This window comes from Lathyrus oleraceus, chromosome 3, assembly GCF_024323335.1.
Source record: "Lathyrus oleraceus cultivar Zhongwan6 chromosome 3, CAAS_Psat_ZW6_1.0, whole genome shotgun sequence".
NCBI lineage: Eukaryota > Viridiplantae > Streptophyta > Magnoliopsida > Fabales > Fabaceae > Lathyrus > Lathyrus oleraceus.
The window spans coordinates 534155916-534175259 of NC_066581.1; the positions used below are offsets into that span (position 1 = coordinate 534155916).

The following is a 19344-nucleotide window of genomic DNA, read 5'->3' on the forward strand; positions in this document are numbered from 1 at the left end:
GGAGAAAGGGAACACTGAGGGGAGAGAAGGATTGGAGTGAGGGTAAATGATCATTTCTTTAATGAAGGGGTGGCTTATGCTATCGGACAGAAGCATTTTTGCTTCTGCGATACCATCTTTCTTTTTAATTTAGATATTTCCATAAGATACTGTACTTGGGGCTTTGCTCTAGTTTGCCCTTCTATTTGTCTTGTAATAAAACAAATTCCTATCACTACGTTAATGCAGATACAGAGTTTATTCGGGTAACATAGTTGTTTTGGGAACTGAAGCTTCCTAAATAATGTGCATAAAAAGACCAAACATATAAAAAGTTGATTGCCCTTCATCCCTGAAAGGATCTTGTTATACGGCAGTTCCATTACTTTCGGGCCTTTTTAAATCTTCCTGGTTTCAGAACAGAATTTCAAACAATAGTGTGAAAAAGGAAACATTCACATCTTCCATATGGATCTAGTACTACTTCCTTAAAAAGTAATAGTTTTCATGTATTTTTGTAGCACAACTTCTAGACATTGTGAACCATGCAGAAAAATGCGCATTTAAAAATAAAAAGCTTACCACTTTGCGACATACTGATATCCAATGTGAAGGACATGAAGGACATGATGCATAGAGCAATCGCATAATAGTGGTTCGCACTAAGTTACCAATTCTGCACAAATGAAAAGGGTCAGAACTAAGCTTTATAAAAGCCTAATGGAAATTACTTATGTTGGCCAATATCTAGTTTGTCAATAAAATATAAATGATAACAATAGCTAAAATTTTGAAAAACATTTCTAATCTAAATACATAAATAATGCTAACCAAATATTTATCTTAATCCCCACATGGATCATCGGTAAATCTTAAAATGAGCTTGGATCTCATCCCAAAAGCTAGCTCAAAGGATGAGGTTGCCTAAAAACAATTATACATCCAAAAGCTCGGGAACCTGAGCAATTTTGGACTTCAATACCCACCTTCATGACCTTGGGTCCAATTCCCAAAGTGAAATTCTTAACTTGCCTATGATACTATACAAGGTTTTTATATTGGGTCTAACTTATGCTTACAAACCGGTTTTTGTAAGGGTGAGTTAAACACAGACTAAATTTTAAGAAAGTATCAGAGTATTTAAGATCTGTTGGACCACCTACTATTAGCTCATCTTACCACTATTAGACCACTCGGTTCACGCTCCAGATGTTCAGTCCTAGGTGTGAGGAGATATCTCAAGAGTCCCACATTAGATGAGTTAGAGTCAACCCAAAGTGTTTATCGGAATATCATTAATAGATGTAGAATTATGAGAGAACGAGAGACACTTGAATATACTGTGTGCTTAAATAACACTATGGAGACTGTTTTATAAATAGAGAGATTTACAGCTAATTACATGTTATAGTCAATGTAAGACTTTTCTATATACAAATATTCTTAATATATACAAATATCAACACTTCCCCTCAAGCTAGAGCATATAGGTCAAATACACCAAGCTTGTCACTTATATAATTAGTTCTGAGACTTCGCAGGAATTTTATAAACACATCTTTCAAATGATCATTAGAGTTGACAAAGCTTGTGACGATGTCGCCTGATGCAATCTTCTCTCTGAAAAACTGACAGTCTATCTCAATATGTTTGGTCCTCTCATGGAAGACTGAATTTGAAATAATGTGCAATGCAACTTGATTAACACAATAAGTGTCAGTGGTCTTGCTTTTTCAATTTTAAGTTCCTTGAGCAACTGCCTTAACCAAATGAGCTCACATGTTGCCATTGCCATGACCCTATACTTTGTCTCGACGCTTGATCTTGCAACTACATTTTGTTTCTTACTTTTTCAGGATATAAGATTTCCTCCAACAAGTACACAATACCCAGAGGTGGATCGTCTATCAATGGGTGACCCTGCCCAATCAACATCGGAGTATCCAACTATCTGAGTATGTCATTTATCTTCATACACGAGACCTTTTTCTGAAGCGCATTTGATGTATCTCAGAATTCGGATAACAGCATCCATGTGTTCCGGACAAGGAGAATTTAAGCACTCCCTTACCACATTAACTGCAAAAGAAATGTTCGGACAAGTGACAATGAGATAATTCAACTTTTCAATTCTAATCAATCTCCTATACCTTCCTGAGTCAAATAAAGGCTCCCCCTAATTAGGTAGGAGTTTGACACTTGGATCTATATGAGTATCAGCTGGTTTAGCATTCAAAAGACCTGTTTTATCCAAAATATCCATAGCATACTTCTGCTAATAAATCATCAAACCATCTTTAGATTGAGCTACCTTAATACCCAGAAAATAGCGGAGTTAAGGTCTTTCGACTGAAATTGATTCAAGAGATGTTGTTTAAACTGGAGTATTCTCTGCTGATCACTACTAGTTATGACAATATCATCTACATACACAATAAGGTAAATGCACCCTTGGGTCTGAGTGACGATAGAACACAAAATACTGAGCTTCACTACGGACCATACCAAACTGTAGTACTACAATGTTGAATCTGTCAAACCAAACTCTCGGAGATTGCTTAAGACCATAAAGAGACTTGTGTAGCCTACAAAGCATAGTCGATGACTCCCCCTGAGCAACAAATCAAGGTGGTTGCTCCATATATACTTCCTCTTCAAAATCACCGTGTAAAAATACATTTTGATGTCAAGTTGATGAAGAGGCCAATGTCGAATTGCTGCAATGGCGAGAAGAAGTCTAACGGATGACATCTTGGCAACAGGCGAGGAAGTATCACTATAATCCAATCCAAAAATCTGAGTGTATCCTTTGGCTACCAAGCAAGGTTTATATCAATCAATCTTACCTTCTGGACCAACCTTCACTGTATAAAGCTAGCGACAACGTACCAAAGATTTTCCAGGGGGAAAAGGAACCAGTTCCCAGGTACTACTGCTTTGAAGAGCACACATTTCATCAATCATCGTTTGCCTCCACTTGAGATAACGCTTCCCCTGGTGTTTTAGGAATAGAAACAGAAGACAAATAAGACAAGCAAGTATAATGCAAAGGCGAAAGACGATGATAACATAAATCAATATAATGTGGAGAAGGATTTAGTGTTTGACGTATACCTTTTTGAAAGGCAACCGGAAGATCAGACTCGGGTTGCAGATTGGATCCGGTGATAGCGGGAGCATCAAGGAGAGTCGGCAATGACCTCAGAGACAGGTACGACAAATATTGGGTGACGACACTGATATGTTTGAAGTGGTCGAGAAGTGGGGGTCAACCGTAGGAATATCTAGTTGGTCATGATTCATAGAGTGATGGGCACAATGTTAGACATGACATTAATAACTTTCGGATGTGGGGTAGGAGTACTTTTCTGAAGGGGTTTCAGATTTACATGACTGGACTCAAAATACGGAACAAACTCGAAGAAGGTAACATCAACCGATATGAGGTATCATTGTAGAGTAGGCGAATAGCAACGATAGCCTTTTTGGGATCAATGATAACCAAGAAAGACGCGCTTTAGTGATCGAGCCGATAGTTTATCAAGTCCAGGAGATAGATTGTGAACAAAACATGTAGACCCGAAGACACGGGGAGGAATTGGGTGAAGGGGGAATGGGGAAAAAGAATTGAGTGAGGTATTTTGTCGTTAAGGACAAATGAGGACATGCGGTTTATAAAGTAACATGTTAACACAACATCCCCTGGAACCAGAGTGGAACATTACCATGGAGAAGTAGGATCTGATTGGTTTCCACGAGATGCCTATTTTTGCGTACGGCTATCATATAGAATTATGAAATTTTGAGAGAACAAGAGACAGTTGAATAAACCCACGGTTTAAATAACACTACAGAGATTATTTTATAGAGAGAGAGGTTTACAACTAATTACATGTTATAGTCGATGTGAGACTTTTCTATATATAAATATTCTTAACATATACAAATATCAACAGTAGGAATGCAATCATATGCGTATAAACAAATGCCTTCATATATTGTTGGCGAGTTTCATTTGTTGTTGCTGGAAATTCCGCCTTCATTGTCGTCTGCCCCTAGTCGTCTAATTGCGGCAGTTGTGTTGCTTTTGTTGCAGACTCCAAATTGCTTAGAGATATACCTTGTGTTGTGTTTATAAGAAGGGGTAATCCTCACATTACAAGTCAGTTTTGTAAGGAAGAGTTAGACCCAACTCACACATTTTAAAAGTTGTTTTATTCCACATTTAACATGAGATTTTCCAAGGGGTCGTGTATGCCAGAGATTAAACTGTTTTAGTTTTTAACAGATATTTTATTCTGCTGACTTCTCTAGGAGAATGACATATACCTATTTGTATTCCTTCTGACATCTCTAGCTCTATTATAAATGCATATTCAATAAAAATGAGTAAAAAGAAGACTACAAAAAAAAATGTGTTGGCAATAACCTAAAATAATCTCATGTTACTAATAATAAAAGAAAAGGGTTTGAGGCCGAGCTTAACCCAAAAACTACTCAGCAGGCAAAAGTAAGAAATCTTTTTTTTTTCTTTCTCTTATTCACATACTCTGAATCAGTTTCCTCGTCCAACATAAAGAACAGGTTATCTTCAATCTGCTCAACAATAACGGAAGCCTGTAAAGATTAAAACCAACTTTCAGCACAGAAATAATATACACTAATATATCTATATTGGAAATCCTTCCAGGGTTAGAAACCAACCGGATCTTTCTCAATTAGATGTCTTAGAGTAGAGACGGCAAGATGGCGTAAAGTTGGCTGCATCAAGAAAAATAGTTAGTTGAAAATAGTGATTAACAAATTAATACTGTTGAGATATTATTGATATAATTAGTATCAGTAAGGATAATGTGCTAATATGTCTTCATTATATTTATTTGATGTTCTTTTCTTAGTTGATTCTTTTCCTAATTATTAGGATTGAATAGGAGACTCGTGTGTGTGTGTACATTCCTCCATATAATTGAATCAGATTTTCAGTCTCAAGTAATGCCAATGACGAAAAATATGCAGGAAAAAACCTGTCTTGATGACAATGTAGAGAGAAGAGTCTGCACATGGGAGTGCACAGAAACAGCTTTTGGTGCAAAAAGAACAAGTTGTTGAGTGAAGCGTGCACTCCTGTCATATAACAAGCAAAACTACTGAGAATCATCAGTAGAGGCAACACTTAACTGAAAAAGACTTCCCCAAAAGCCAAAGACTAGATGACTATGAGAAAATGTAAATTATATGATAAAGTATGGAGTTATGAAACATACTCAAGCATTGTTGAAGTTTCTTGCCAGCAGCTTATCTCAGCAATGGCAGACTGAAAAGAAAAAACAAAGTATGAAGTTTACATTTACAACAACAACCCATTATTGCCGCACCAAGTGGAGATCAACTACAAGGATCAAATTATGCCATAATGTTCTATCAAAAAACATGTTTCTATATAACTCGTTAATCTCAAGATCTTTCTTAATAATTTCTTTTTTAGTTTTCTAATTCTTCCTTTACCTCTAGTTGTATGAAGTTTACATTTAATGATTTAAAAAAGAGGTAAAAAGAAAGCTCTAGGTTATGTGAACATTATTATAAATATATTTAATGTAATGATTCTGGTAAAGTGAAAAGCCTAAGTTTTGTGACAACAAGCAATATATACTCAACTTTACAGTATGGTTGAAGTGTAATTGTTGTATCTTTAAGGAAGTTACTTTTGACACGCAGTTGATTAGGTGTCAGATAAGGCATTTAGCTTCTATTTGACCTAAACTAGCATAGCTTGTGGTCTCCTATGGAAGCTTTCCAAATAGACATGCTGAGAAATTGGGTAGCTTCACCTCATTACATTTTTTTAAGACTTTTCATCTCATTTGCATTTTACTTTTATATCAAACAGGATCCCCTGTCTTCCAAACTATTTTAAACTATCTTCTCTTTCTTCCTACATTAAAATAGTTCTAAAAAATAAACCTTGGAGCGTGAGAAAAAGATGCTTCCTGGTACAAGCTCAGGACCAAGAACAGCAACTATAGCATTAATAAGGCGGCCAACTCCCTGCTGAACGTCTGCCAAACCATTATCATCAGATAAAAGAATGTCCATTGCAAGAGAAAGGGTTGCCTGTGAAGAAAAATAATGATAATGAAATAAAAAGATAGATAATATTATAGAATAAAATGAGATACTCCATCAGATTAACAAATAAAAACAATAACAGTTTTCCTTCCTGTCCTTTATTTTTCTTTAGATTTTTGGGTGCAAAAGATAGATCACTTGGAAGAGATGTAAGTTGGATGTAGAATAGAAATAAACTACTATACATCAGCCAGGCAGGCAGCAACATACATGGGAGGGGATATGCCTCTATTGGTAAAACATTGGCATAAATTTTCTGAGCCATGTTCGTGTAAATATGTGTGTAAATATGTATGGATGATTGTTGGAAAATATATTATTTCCAGTTTTATTATTGTCTTTAATACTACCTTTATTTTTCTTTATTCTCAATTGATGAGAAAATCAATTGTAATAATTTTATCTTCACTATATAAATCAGCTTAAGACTGAGGAATAAATTATAACAGCTTTTATCTATTTTTTTCAATATGATATCAAGAGCAATGGGTTAGGGGTTCCTGTAAAGCTTTCCATAACTAGTGGGGTTCGATCCGCTTTCTTACCCGACCCGGTTCACATACTCATTTAGCCTCCTATGGCGAATAACAACAACAGGTGGCCTTCCCCATCACAGGCCTACACCGGATCCAACCATGACGAACAATCGCAACCTAAGTCGGGCGTCGGCCGTGGAAACGGCGTACGAGAGGAACCACCGGTGATTATAAATAATGGCAGCAATGACGGCAACAATGGAAACAGGAACAACATTGTTTTTGGTGACAGTTATCCCAACATAGGCGGTAATGATCAAGAGGATTCTTCATACTCCCTCAAGGTCAATATCCCTAAAATGAATGGGAATAACTATAATGAATGGGCTCAAACTGTTCGATTAGTATTGGATAGCAAAGGGAAACTTGGTTTCTTAACAGGAGCAGTAGCTGAACTGGCAACAGGAGACCCACATTACAAACAATGGAAGTCAGAAAACTCCTAGATTATTGCGTGGCTAGTAAGCTATATGGAAACTGGAATAGGTAAGTCTTACATGTTTTTTACCTTCCACAAAGGATGTGTGGGAAGTTGTTAAAAAAACATACTCTGATATTCAAAACTCCTCTCAAATTTTTGATTTAAAATCAAAGTTATGGCATGCGAAACAAGGTGACAGGAGTGTAACTGCTTATTACAATGAGTTGTTGACACTGTGGCAAGAGTTAGATCTCTGTTATGATGATAATTGAAGGTGTACAGAAGACAGTGTTTTGTTTCTCAAGAGGCAAGAAAATGATTGTGTATTCATGTTTCTCGATGAGCTCAATAAAGACCTTGATGAAGTAAGAGGTAGAGTTTTAGGAAAAGTACCATTGCCAACTCTTCGTGAAACTTTTGCAGAAACAATAAGGGAGGAGGCACGACAAGGAATTATGATGGGCAAGACACCACGAAGCTCTGAATCTGAAGGCTCAGCTCTGAATACTAGGAGCTTTGACGAGGGAAGAAGGTCAGACAAAGTTCCTTGGTTTGATCACTGCAAGCGCGAATGACATACACGTGAAACTTGTTGGAAGCTCAAAGGCAAACCTCCTAACTGAAAGAAGAAAAGTGATCGTGCATTTCAGGCTAGTAATTCTGATCAAGGGCAGCAACCCCCTCCGTCTCAGTTTCCACTCACTACAGAGCAACTAAACAGACTGTACAAACTCCTCGAATCTCTAACCCCTTCTTGCTCTATAGCAACAAAAGGTAATTTTGCATTCCTTAGTGTCAGTCCAGTCATACTGGGATAGTAGATTCAAGTGCCTCTGATCACATGACAGGTGAATCTACTTTACTCTCTTCATATAATCCATGTGCAGGTAATCAAAAAATAACAATCGCTGATGACTCTTTTTCAGCCATTGCAGGTAAAGGGTCAGTTGTGTTGTCTCCAATATTAACTCTTAAAAATGTCCTTCATGTTCCAAATTTATCTTGTAATCTAATGTCTGTCAGTAAATTAGCCCAAGATATAAATTATCAAACTAATTTTTTCCGATCTCACTGTGTCTTTAGGATTTGAACTCGGGGAAGATGATTGGCAGTGCTAAGGAGAGTGGAGGACTCTACTACCTTGACATTGGATTTGCATCACAACTACCTTCATAAACAATAAGTTACTACTTTGAGACATTTTTTGTTTTGAATAATAAAGATGACAATATTATGGTATGGCATTTAAGATTATGTCATCCTAGTTTTCGTTACTTAAAACACTTGTTTCCTAAGATATTTCACAAGAACTTGACTTCGTTTAAATGTGAAGCATGTGAGTTTGCAAAGCATCATCGTTCCCAGTTTTCAATACAGCCTTATAAACCATCAAAACCTTTTTCTATTATTCACAGTGATGTTTGGGACCCTAACCGTACAAGTACACTCTCTCAAAAAAAAATGGTTTATCACATTTATAGATGACCATACAAGAGTATGTTGGGTGTACTTGTTGAAGGGGAAATCAGATGTTTGTCGGACTGTAAAGAATTTTTTTTCAATGGTGCAAAACCAATTTCAAACAAATATCCAAGTCTTTAGAAGTGATAATGGCAACGAATATTTTAACACTAATCCTGGATGATTTTTTTCTAGAAAATGGGATTGTACATCAAAGTTCATGTCCTAATACTCCTCAATAAAATGGAGTGGCCGAAAGGAAAAATAGACATTTACTAGAGGTTGCTAGAGCTCTATTTTTTTCGAATAAATACAAAATTATTTGTGGAGCGAAACTGTTTTAGCAGCTGCGTATTTAATTAACAGAATGTCCTCCAAAATTCTCAATTTTCAAACTCCAATTAATGTCTTCAAAAAATGTTTTCCTAGTACTCGTGTTTTAACTGATTTGACTTTAAAAATCTTTGGTTGGAGAGCCTTTGTTCATGAACATAAAAATGTTGGAAAACTTGAGCCACATGCTATAAAATGTGTCTTTGTCGGATACTCCCCAACCCAAAAAGGATATAAATGTTTTTACCCAAAAAATAAGAAAATGTTTGTCACTATGGATGTTACATTCTTTGAAAATAAACATTTTTTTGATGATACTCATCTTCAAGGGGGGGAGATAAACGAAGACTCGTTTCAAATTGAGGACTTGAATTTTTTAAATAACTTATCTTTGTCAGTATCACAAAATTCTGAGACTTTTACACCTGCACCAACAGAAAATGGTCATGATTCTTTATTTGGTCCTACTCCTGTTATGAGTAAGGAACCTTGTGAATCCGAGCCTACATTTTCTTTTGTAGAAAACAATGAGAATTCAGAAAACGATGATAATGATTATCTAATTGAAATGGCACAAAATAATGAGTCACTTCAAGAAAACAAATTTGAATTAGGAAATAGGACTTGGAAAGGAAAGGTTTTTGTGAAAAAGCACCATAAAGGAAAGGACCAGTCCACATCTCAACACTGCCAGGAATCTGAACGGGGAATGATCAACTTCCTAACAAAAGGAAAGGTAAGTTTATCTCTATTTCTGAGAGTCGTATTTTGTACCCTGATATAGATGATCATGTTGCCATTAGAAAACCTGTCAGATCTTGCACTAAACATCTCATGTCCAATTTTATATCATATTCAAATTTGTCTTCATCTATGTTTGTCTTCACCTCAAAATTGTCTAGTGTAGAAATTTCAAAAAGTGTACAGATTGCTCTAGAAATTCTAAAGTGGAGGGAAGATGTACTTGAGGAGATGAAAGCTCTTGCATAGAACAAAATTTGGAGTGTTACGTCACTACCAGATGGCAAGAAGACAGTTGGATGCAAATGGGTGTTTACTGTGAAGTATAATTCAAATGGGTTAATTGAAAGGTACAAGGCTCATTTGGTGGTTAAAGGCTTTACTCAGACCTACGGTATAGATTACTTAGAGACATTTGCTCCTGTTGCAAATTTGAGCACTGTCAGAACTCTTTTGTCTCTTTCTGCTAACATGGATTGGCCTTTGCATCAGTTAGATGTTAAGAATGTCTTTCTTAATGGCAATCTAGAAGAAGTATATATGGGCATTCCTCCTGGCTTTGAAAACAAATTTGGATCAAATGTGTGGAAACTAAATAAGTCTTTGTATGGATTAAAGTAGTCCCCTAGAGCTTGGTTTGAAAAATTCACTCAATCCACGAAAAAACAAGGGTACATCCAAGGACAAACTGACCACACCTTGTTCACAAAGTTCTCCCACAATGGGCAAGTTGTTGTCCTAATTGTTTATGTTGATGATATTGTCCTTACTGGAGACGATACAGGGGAAATGGCAAGAGTAAAGGAGAAATTGACAGTTGACTTTGAAATCAAGGATCTGGGATTCATGAGATATTTTCTAGGTATGGAGGTTGATCGGTCAAAGAATGGTATTATGGTTTCACAGCAGAAATACATTCTAGACTTGTTGAAAGAAACAGGAATGAGTGGATGTCGTCCTGCAGATACCCCTATGGATCATAATTCTAAACTTTGGGGAGAAGGTAATGCTTCTGTTGATACTGGAAGATATCAAAGATTGGTTGACAAACTGATTTATTTGTCACACACCCGAGCTGATATTGCTTTCTCAGTTAGTGCAGTGAGTCAGTTTATGCATTCTCCTTTCGAGGAACATCTTGAGGCAGTCTATAGGATACTGGAATATTTGAAGGAAAATCCTGGAAAAGGATTATTTTTTAAGAAGACTAGTGAAAGAAATGTGTTTATCTTCACCGATGCCGATTGAGCTGGTTCAGTCACAAATAGAGGATCAACCTCTGGATATTGTATCTATGTTTGGGGTAATCTTGTGACATAGAGGATCAAGAAACAAGGAGTTGTAGCAAGGAGTAGTGTAGAGACCGAGTTTAGAGCTATGTCTCAAGGTATTTGTGAAGGATTATGGATCCTTAGAATCCTAGAAGAACTTAAGATGAAAATTGAACTTCCATTGAAATTGTATTCTGACAGTAAAGTTACTATTAGCATAGCTCATAATCCAGTTCAACATGACAGAACCAAGCATATCGAGATTGATCGACACTTCATAAAGAAGAAGTTAGATGCGGGACTCATATCTCTACCCTTCGTGATTTCAAGTCAGCAAACTACGGATATCCTGATCAAAAGTTTGGCAAGACCTACTTTTGAGCATTTGATGGACAAGTTGGGCATGATAGATATCTATGCACTAACTTGAGGGAGGTGTTGTAAAATATATTATTTTCGGTTTTATTATTGTCTTTAATACTATCTTTATTTTTCTTTATTCTTCATTAAAGAGAAAATCAATTATAATAATTGTATCTTCACTATATAAACCAGTCTAAGATTGAGGAATAAATCATAACAACTTTTATCTATTTTTTCCAATAATGATAAAAAGGGTTCTGGTAAAGGGTTCTTTTGGTAAAGGATAGGGTTTTCTGTGTTGGATAAACATGAATATTGCAATAATCCATAAAAATAAAAAACTGGAATCACTGGTTCAGATGAATCAGTAAGTGACATTTCATAGCACTATGAGTAATGTTGGTCCTTGAGAAATATTTTCATTAAAATAAGGGAAAGGCAGACTATCTGTTCTATATGTGAGAAATATACTGATCACAAGATGCTGCTAACATTTGAAATGAGATACCTGGACATGAGAAACAAAGGACAAGCCTGCAGCTTCAATAGTTAAAAGAAGCCCATGCATAGACCAGATCTGCAGATTTGGGATCAAACTTTTAGCCAGTGAGGTAATAGAGCTCACTGTTGCAGGCACTAAAGTAGACAGTGCAATCCCTCCTGCACTGCAGCAAGATATATATGATAAAAACTGTCAAGACATATTGAGTTATGGTAAAAAGAAGTAAAATATATAATTTCTCATTTAAGTTCAGAATAGTCATCAATCTGTTCAGCCAAAAATTTTAACTGAGATTATAAATTTACAAGTATAATGCAACAGAAAGGGTTCAACAAATAACAACACTGTAAACCCTCTGTTGGATATCCCACGACATTATGACTCACGTTATAAATTCAAGTGACCCATCGGCAGATGTCTTCACCAATAAGTTGAGATGTCCTCGAGGAATTGGTTATATATGTAATGGGCTAGGTGAATGTGATTTAAAGGCTGATTGTTAAAGGTTCTTAAAAAATCATTTTTGAGGTTTTAGTTATACTAACTCCGTTTTTTTTTTATAAATTGTTTTAATATTTTCTCACGTATTAAGAAATGTAATTTTTATTGTATGAAAAAGAAAAATTAAGAAACATTTTACAAAATTGTCCTTCATTACTAATAAATGTTTGAGAATATAATAGAAAAAATATCATTAATGATCAATTGGTATTGTAAAACGACTTATAATTTGGTACAAATATTTTTCCCAAAGTAACTTATAATAAAAAACGAAGTAGTATGAAAACTTTATCTTAAAATCATTTTCTTATGTTAAAAATGAAATGGCAATTTAGATTAGATTTTGAAGAAAATCATTTTTAATAAAAACAGGAGAAAAACATAACTTATGGTGTCTATGCTTTTTCAACCATATTAATGAACAACTACTTTAACAAGCACAGTTTGTCAACTTGAATTTATTTCAACCATAATTTATGTTTTTTTTAATCTCTAAACTATTTGTATCAGAAATTATTTTTTAAGAATCTTAAACAATCATGCCCTTGTGGGTAATTGTGACACATGGATTATATTCTCCTATTAACTTACTTGTTTTCCTCTTTCTCAACAAGATTTGCTATACTTTTTTTATCTTATTGCATGGTTCTTGTGGAGGATCTCTTATCCTCCTCTCTTAGTACATCTCTTCTATCTTAGTTTTTTTTTTTTTAATTTGAAAATCCCACTTTATCATCCTTGGTTGGTACTATAGTCTAAACATACAAATCTCATCATAATAAGTTAGTTGAAGCAAATTAAAAATTATCAATAATTCTGTGGAAGGAAGATATCCTGGTTTGGAGGGGGTTGGGTTTGAAGAATTGATGAAATAAACATGCAAAACTATTAACCAGTGACCTGTGATGAATGCAGCCAAGTGCTAAAGCAATTGATCCAGCATAGTAGGAATCAGTTGCTCCATTTAGGTCACCGAGTAGTGATCTAGTCTGTTAGCCACCATCAATGATGGGAAAAAAATCAGAAATGAATGCACTAAATAGCAAATACAAAATTTAGAAGCTATGTGTGTGTGTGTGGAAGAGAAAAAAGTTTCTTATAGGTAAGTCACAGTTCAGTGAGGATTAACAAGCAGTTTGAGAAGCAGAGTAAAAAACTTGCCAATCTAGCAGTGAAGATATCATTTCCAAATCGAGCTAAATATCCAAGAACTTCAGATGATGCTCTACGCTGTGATGCACAAATGTCTCCCTCCCCCAAAATACTCTTCCATTCAAATGTGGCAAACAAAGAAAAGCAAAAATTAGTATTGACAAATATTTAAAGTGTGCCATAGTGTTTGTTAAAGGTTTCCTACCTGAAAAATAGATTGCACCAACCCCAAAATCTCTTGTTCTAATGTTTGTGGTCGAAAAGAAAGCAAAGACTGGAGAAGAAAATGAAATCAGAATATTAATATTCGGTGAGATCGACACAAGGAACTTGGATCATACCAATAGAAGGATAAACAGAACCTTAAACCCAGCAAGTAAGCCCACACAAATATTTGTTATACTAGATGTGCGCCAGTGTTGTTTTTTCCCAGCTTTCAGACACTGCTCAATTACACCAAGAAGGGACAGCATACCACCACTATCCTGAGATATAAATTACCAATGATTTCAACAACAGGAAAACCTCTAACAGAATTCTACAGTAATATACAACATTGTACAATGCTCTACCTGAGAAGAAAATATGATTCCGAAGAAAAGAAGCATCTGGTTCACCAAAGTCTTGCTTATTGTCTCCGGCTTCAAGGTTAAGTTTAAGTTACCAAATGAAAATACATCCAATATGATAAAAACTAAAACTAAAACAAGATTGCATGGAAAGGGATATATGAAATGAGCTGGATAAACAAATCAATGTACTAATGAAACTACAAAGAAATTCTAACTTAAATTCTACAATAACAACAAAGCACTTTTCCTACTAAATGAGAGACTAGCTGCATATAGATTAAATGATATCATTTTGTTCTGTTAAATACCAAGTTTTCACCAATGGCCAAATTCTCAACAAGGCCTTTTAAAAGGATTTCTCCTAAGTTTTTCATAGTCTTTCTTTCTCCCCTCTACTTATCATACTATCCTCCATTTAATCAATTATCCTTAATATCGCCTTAATTTGTCTTTTCCTCATAAGGCAAAACCATCATAACGATAATTCATCCTTGTGTCCTTAAACTAGCAAGAGACATTCTCGACTCTCAATGTATATCAAGTTATGAACGTATTACTTAACGTAGTTCAGCTGACTCAGCCTTTTAAGGTTAGAATATCACGATTCTATTGGCTTCTACAGCAAATCTGCAATTAGCATTGTTGTCAAGGTAACAAGTTTACTCATAAAACTACACAATCCTATGAATATTTGGCAGGCTATCAGTGCTGAATTGGTGTCTGGATCGTGTCCTTGTGTGATTGCAGTGTAACATATTATAGTAATTTTCATCCCATAATCAAGACATTACGAGCTTCTACGATCCTAAACGCAATGATTTCCCATGGTGTATTTCTTAGTCAATATCAATTGATTCCTCCTCTAATCTGTCCTTCCTATTATTTATATAGCCTATGCTTTCCTTCTCAGTAGTTAACTACCTAAATAACTAGTTTAGCTAAATGAGTAATAGATTAAAGAACAAATGATGAGTTAGGTCAAAATACATATAACGAAGAAAAAAAATATGGGTAATGTCACCTACATATGTAGTAGATTCTTCCTGCCTGAATTGGAAATAATTTTTGCCAAGTGTTCCAGATTTTTAATTTTTCCAAAGAAATAATACCTGAGGAAAGCTAGAAATATCGATCTCCCATACACAGGGCATGATGCCATCTTTTCCACCTTGAAAAGCTCGGAGCTCGTCTTCAAACCAATCCCTTGTTTCACATAAATATAAAGGTGAGAGAAGTCAGTTGGAAAATGGAGAAGGAAGAAGAGAGACATAGATAGCCGCTAACTTGTTTTCAAAATAATGCTGAAAAAACTAACATTCTACATAATATCAGTCTCACCTATATTAAGTATCCATAAATATATAACAGAAATATTAATATATTGATGACAGAACTAATTTTAATGAGCATCATTTGCCAATGCAAAAAAATGTAAAACAACATGGTAATTTGAAACATAAACATTACACGTGGTTAGAGGAGAGAGAAAGTGAAATCATCCGATACAAGTCTCCTTTTTATGTCAAAAGTTGATGGGTACTCTAATGGTTTGGGATGCAGTCAGTAACAGGAATAGACAGAGGAATGCAAGAGTAGAGAAACACAGATGGAAAAGATAGACTAGCATATGATGTACAAGTTTTGGCTTATATCTTGAATACAAATATTATATTATATTAAGAGAAAGAAAAAGAAAAATATTGAAGCAGCTAAAATAAAATGAACAAGTAGCAACAGGCTTCATGAGTATAAAGAATTAAAGTGATATTTTTTAGCATGTGCTCGAGTAACATCGAAGATATAAGAAGCCCGACTTGGTTCAAAGTTACCGGTACAAGCTGGTAAGATGTTATTTAACCCCATCACAACTATATTAGGCAGACACTACTTTGATTGCTCTGTTAATTATGAATATGGTACTGGGAAACTTCAATCAAATTTATCCATTTGCACTTAAATAACTACAAGATTTAACTCCAGAAAATAAAGCCAACAAATGTAGAGTGGAAACAGGCAAGAACAAATGGTTATAGAATGGAAAAAAGAGCAATGCAGAGTGGAAACAGGCAAGAACAGCCACAAATGTAGTCTACCTTGACAGCACCAAAAAGAGTGAATCGATAGCATCTAATATTGACACAGTATACTTTTCTTGTAATTTAATGGAGGAGTTTGTCATTTGCAAACTAGTTAGGGAATCTATGTAATTTCATTTAACATCAAGGGTTCATTACAATTTACTCTAATAATTAGGAAAAGATACTACAAAGCATAACTGTATAACAGCCAGATAGAGACCTTCCAGGAATCCACGGACCCAACCATGCATCTCTCTTGTCTAACAGCATCCTCAAGCATGAACTTTCTTCACATTCTGAAGCATGTCTTATTCAAATAAGCAATAACAAATATTCAGATCAATCAATGAAGATTTAACGGTCTAATCAATTGTTATGTAAATGAAGTAAATAAAAGAAAACTGGTAAGAATTCTATAATGGATGTGATATGACCTGAAAAAGTTTTTATTAGTGAAAAAAACTGTTAGCAAATTTTTTTGTTGTTTTCAAGACAATTCCTTAATTTATTAGAGTTAGCACGGTATTCACTTTCTCATTCAGCCCAAGTTCCTTCAGCATCAAACTTTCTAAAAGAATGTTTTCTTTTGAGTCACGGCCGCTATTGGGTCGTTCGCAGGTCGCGGGAGCGGAGCGGGTTAAAACCCACTTTCTGTTTTAAACGATGAAAACCTCAAAATACCTTTTAAAAAATACCACCTCCGTCCCAAATTATAAGACGTTTTGGTCATTTCACACGAATTAAGAAACATAATTAATGTTGTATGGGGAACAAAATTATGTATGACTTTACAAACTTGTCCTTCATTTATTACGCATGAAAGAGAAAGTTAAAAAATTAAAAAAAGAAATAGTAATAAATGATAAAGGGTATATTAGAAAAAATATCATTAACGTTGCATTTGAATGGTAAAATGACTTCTAATTTGGGACAAATTTTTTTGCAGAGTGACTTATAATTTGGGACAGAGGGAGTATTGTTTTGAGGGTATTTTTGTCAATTTTCACTTTTAGCCCTAATATCCAATCATCCTCTCTCTTGCGTTCGCTCCCTCTCTCTCTCATGTTTGCTTCGCATTCTATGCTACATCTTTCTCTTGTGTGCGCTTCATCTTTCTCTCGTGTTTGCGCTGCCTCCTTCTGGGTTTGTTGGTAATGGTACCTTTAAGCTCTTTTCTTCTTCCTCCATTCGTCTTCTTCTATCATCTGTTTCTTTTCTTCTTCCTCTATCCTCTGTCTTTTTTAAATTTAATACTTGATTCCCTTGTTTTGCTTTATGTGTTTTTTCATTTTTCTTTCTTAATTCAATATTCCTAACTATTATTTTTTTAAAGACTTGTTAATGTTGAATTGATTAAGAGTTGTTTTGTTAAATCTTGTGATTTGATAATTTAATTTATCAATAATTCAATATTCCTCACTAATATTTTTTTAAAGACTTGCTGATGTTGAATTGATTAAGAGTTGTTTTGTTAAATCTTGTGATTTGATAATTTAATTTATCAATCTTTTATGGGTATTGAGTTATTGGTTCAATTTTACATTAAGCATATTGTTTATAGTTATTAATATCATTCATGTAATTTGTATAAAAAAATAATCAAATAGCAATCATCCTCCTGCTATCCGCCATCCCGTTGTCCCATTTTTAGAGTCAGCCGCTCCGTGCCGCTACCCGGTATTGATAACTCCGCTCTTAATAATATAATAACAGTTAAAAACTGAATAGCCAGTTTTCCTTAATTCCTTTATGAGAGTCTAATATCCTCACCTCACATGTCGTGAGGTTGAGTTAGACCCAACCACAATTCTAAATGGAGTGAAGAGGCTAAATTCTTATAGTAACCTAAAAACTTCACTAAAATATGATGTGTATGGTTTGAGCATAACTATTATGTGTTTAAAGAGGTTTCAGGGGTACAATGGTTTATTTGGGATAAGAAATAAGCATTTTACTTCTATTTGGAGTTTAATGGTTTATTTGGGATAAGAAGTAAGCATTTTACATCTATTTGGAGTTGAATAATCTGAGGATAAATAACAGAAAAATAAAAACACTACCTGAACGGAAATGTACATAGTTGAATAATCTGAGGGTGGTCATTTTTAAATGACGCAGGATCTGGGACAGATTGATAAGCTATTAAAGTTTTGATGATGAAAGTGTCCACTGCAGGCTTCACATTCGGAAGCTCCTTGACTTTTAATGCCGATATGTATGATAATGCACTGCTTTCAACAAGGGTTAGGAATTACTATCAACAGTCAAATGAAGTTACAGCCATAAATAAAACAGCACGGATACCTGTTAAGGTATACAAGAACTGGTTGAAGTAGAACTCCATCATTGATAACATTAGGAGATATAAAGCATTTTATAAATGCTGTAAGTGCATGAACAGCTGCCGACCATACACTACAAAAAATAGAGCATAACATTAAAGAAACATGCACAATCAGAATTGCATCTGAATTATTATTCAAGACAGAACACATCTAAAAAATAACTATGCTTAGCAATGGGTAAATATGTTTGGATTTCAACCCCAAAAGCTAACTCAAAGGGTGAGGTTGTCCTCACATATTTATACAATCAACAGCCTGGGAGCCTAAGCAATGTGGGACTTTAAACAAACTCCAACAAAACAAATACCAACTTCAACACCCACCGTCGCGCCTGGTGTGGGTCTGGGTCAAATGTCCACATTGCAGTCCTTAACCCGGTTCTAATATCAGGTTAAATATGCTTGAATTTCAACCCCAAAAGCTAGCTCAAAGAGTGAGGTTGCCCTCACATGTTTATACAATCAACGGTCCGGAAACCTAAGCAATGTGGAACTTCAAACAAAAACTCCAACAACACAAATACCAACTTCAACAACTTTAAATTTTTACAGAAATCTACATGATAACAAACATGTGGATCCTATCTTGACTGAAATACTGTTCAATTAACAATAACAGTAAATACTTCGTGAATATTTTTCCTAATTTGATTGGTTTGCTCAATTTGTTGTAAAACAAGGATATTCTCAAAGCCTAACAGATCATACAAGATCTGTAAAGTGAACTAATAAATGGAAGATTACTTTCCTCATTGTCTATGTGGATGACATCATCCTCAAAGGTGATTGACAAGAAATGGGAATGCTGGAATGGAAGAGACTTTTCCTGCGAAGTTTGAAATAAAAGTTTTGAAATAAAAGGTTTGGGGTCATTGAGGTATTTCCTTGGGATGGAGGTAGCAAGGTCCAAACAATGCAAAAGACATGTTTTTGATAATTTAAAGGGAGATCTGAAGCTGAT

General features: G+C 35.0%; 1 protein-coding gene across 1 annotated transcript in view; it reads right to left on the bottom strand.

Moving 5' to 3' along the window:
- The window catches only part of LOC127128765 (protein SWEETIE), a 44033-nt gene that overhangs the window by 10092 nt on the left and 14597 nt on the right, over positions 1 to 19344 (bottom strand). The window contains exons 16-31 of the mRNA XM_051058136.1: positions 18344 to 18454; positions 18100 to 18267; positions 16260 to 16346; positions 15071 to 15164; positions 13962 to 14030; positions 13752 to 13874; positions 13595 to 13663; positions 13399 to 13503; positions 13138 to 13226; positions 11743 to 11899; positions 5944 to 6093; positions 5244 to 5293; positions 5004 to 5103; positions 4684 to 4740; positions 4529 to 4596; positions 562 to 655 (exon numbers count right to left, since the gene is read on the bottom strand). Of these exons, the coding sequence (XP_050914093.1) occupies positions 562 to 655; positions 4529 to 4596; positions 4684 to 4740; positions 5004 to 5103; positions 5244 to 5293; positions 5944 to 6093; positions 11743 to 11899; positions 13138 to 13226; positions 13399 to 13503; positions 13595 to 13663; positions 13752 to 13874; positions 13962 to 14030; positions 15071 to 15164; positions 16260 to 16346; positions 18100 to 18267; positions 18344 to 18454 (1591 nt within the window). The remainder of the gene's footprint in view (positions 1 to 561; positions 656 to 4528; positions 4597 to 4683; positions 4741 to 5003; positions 5104 to 5243; positions 5294 to 5943; positions 6094 to 11742; positions 11900 to 13137; positions 13227 to 13398; positions 13504 to 13594; positions 13664 to 13751; positions 13875 to 13961; positions 14031 to 15070; positions 15165 to 16259; positions 16347 to 18099; positions 18268 to 18343; positions 18455 to 19344) is intronic.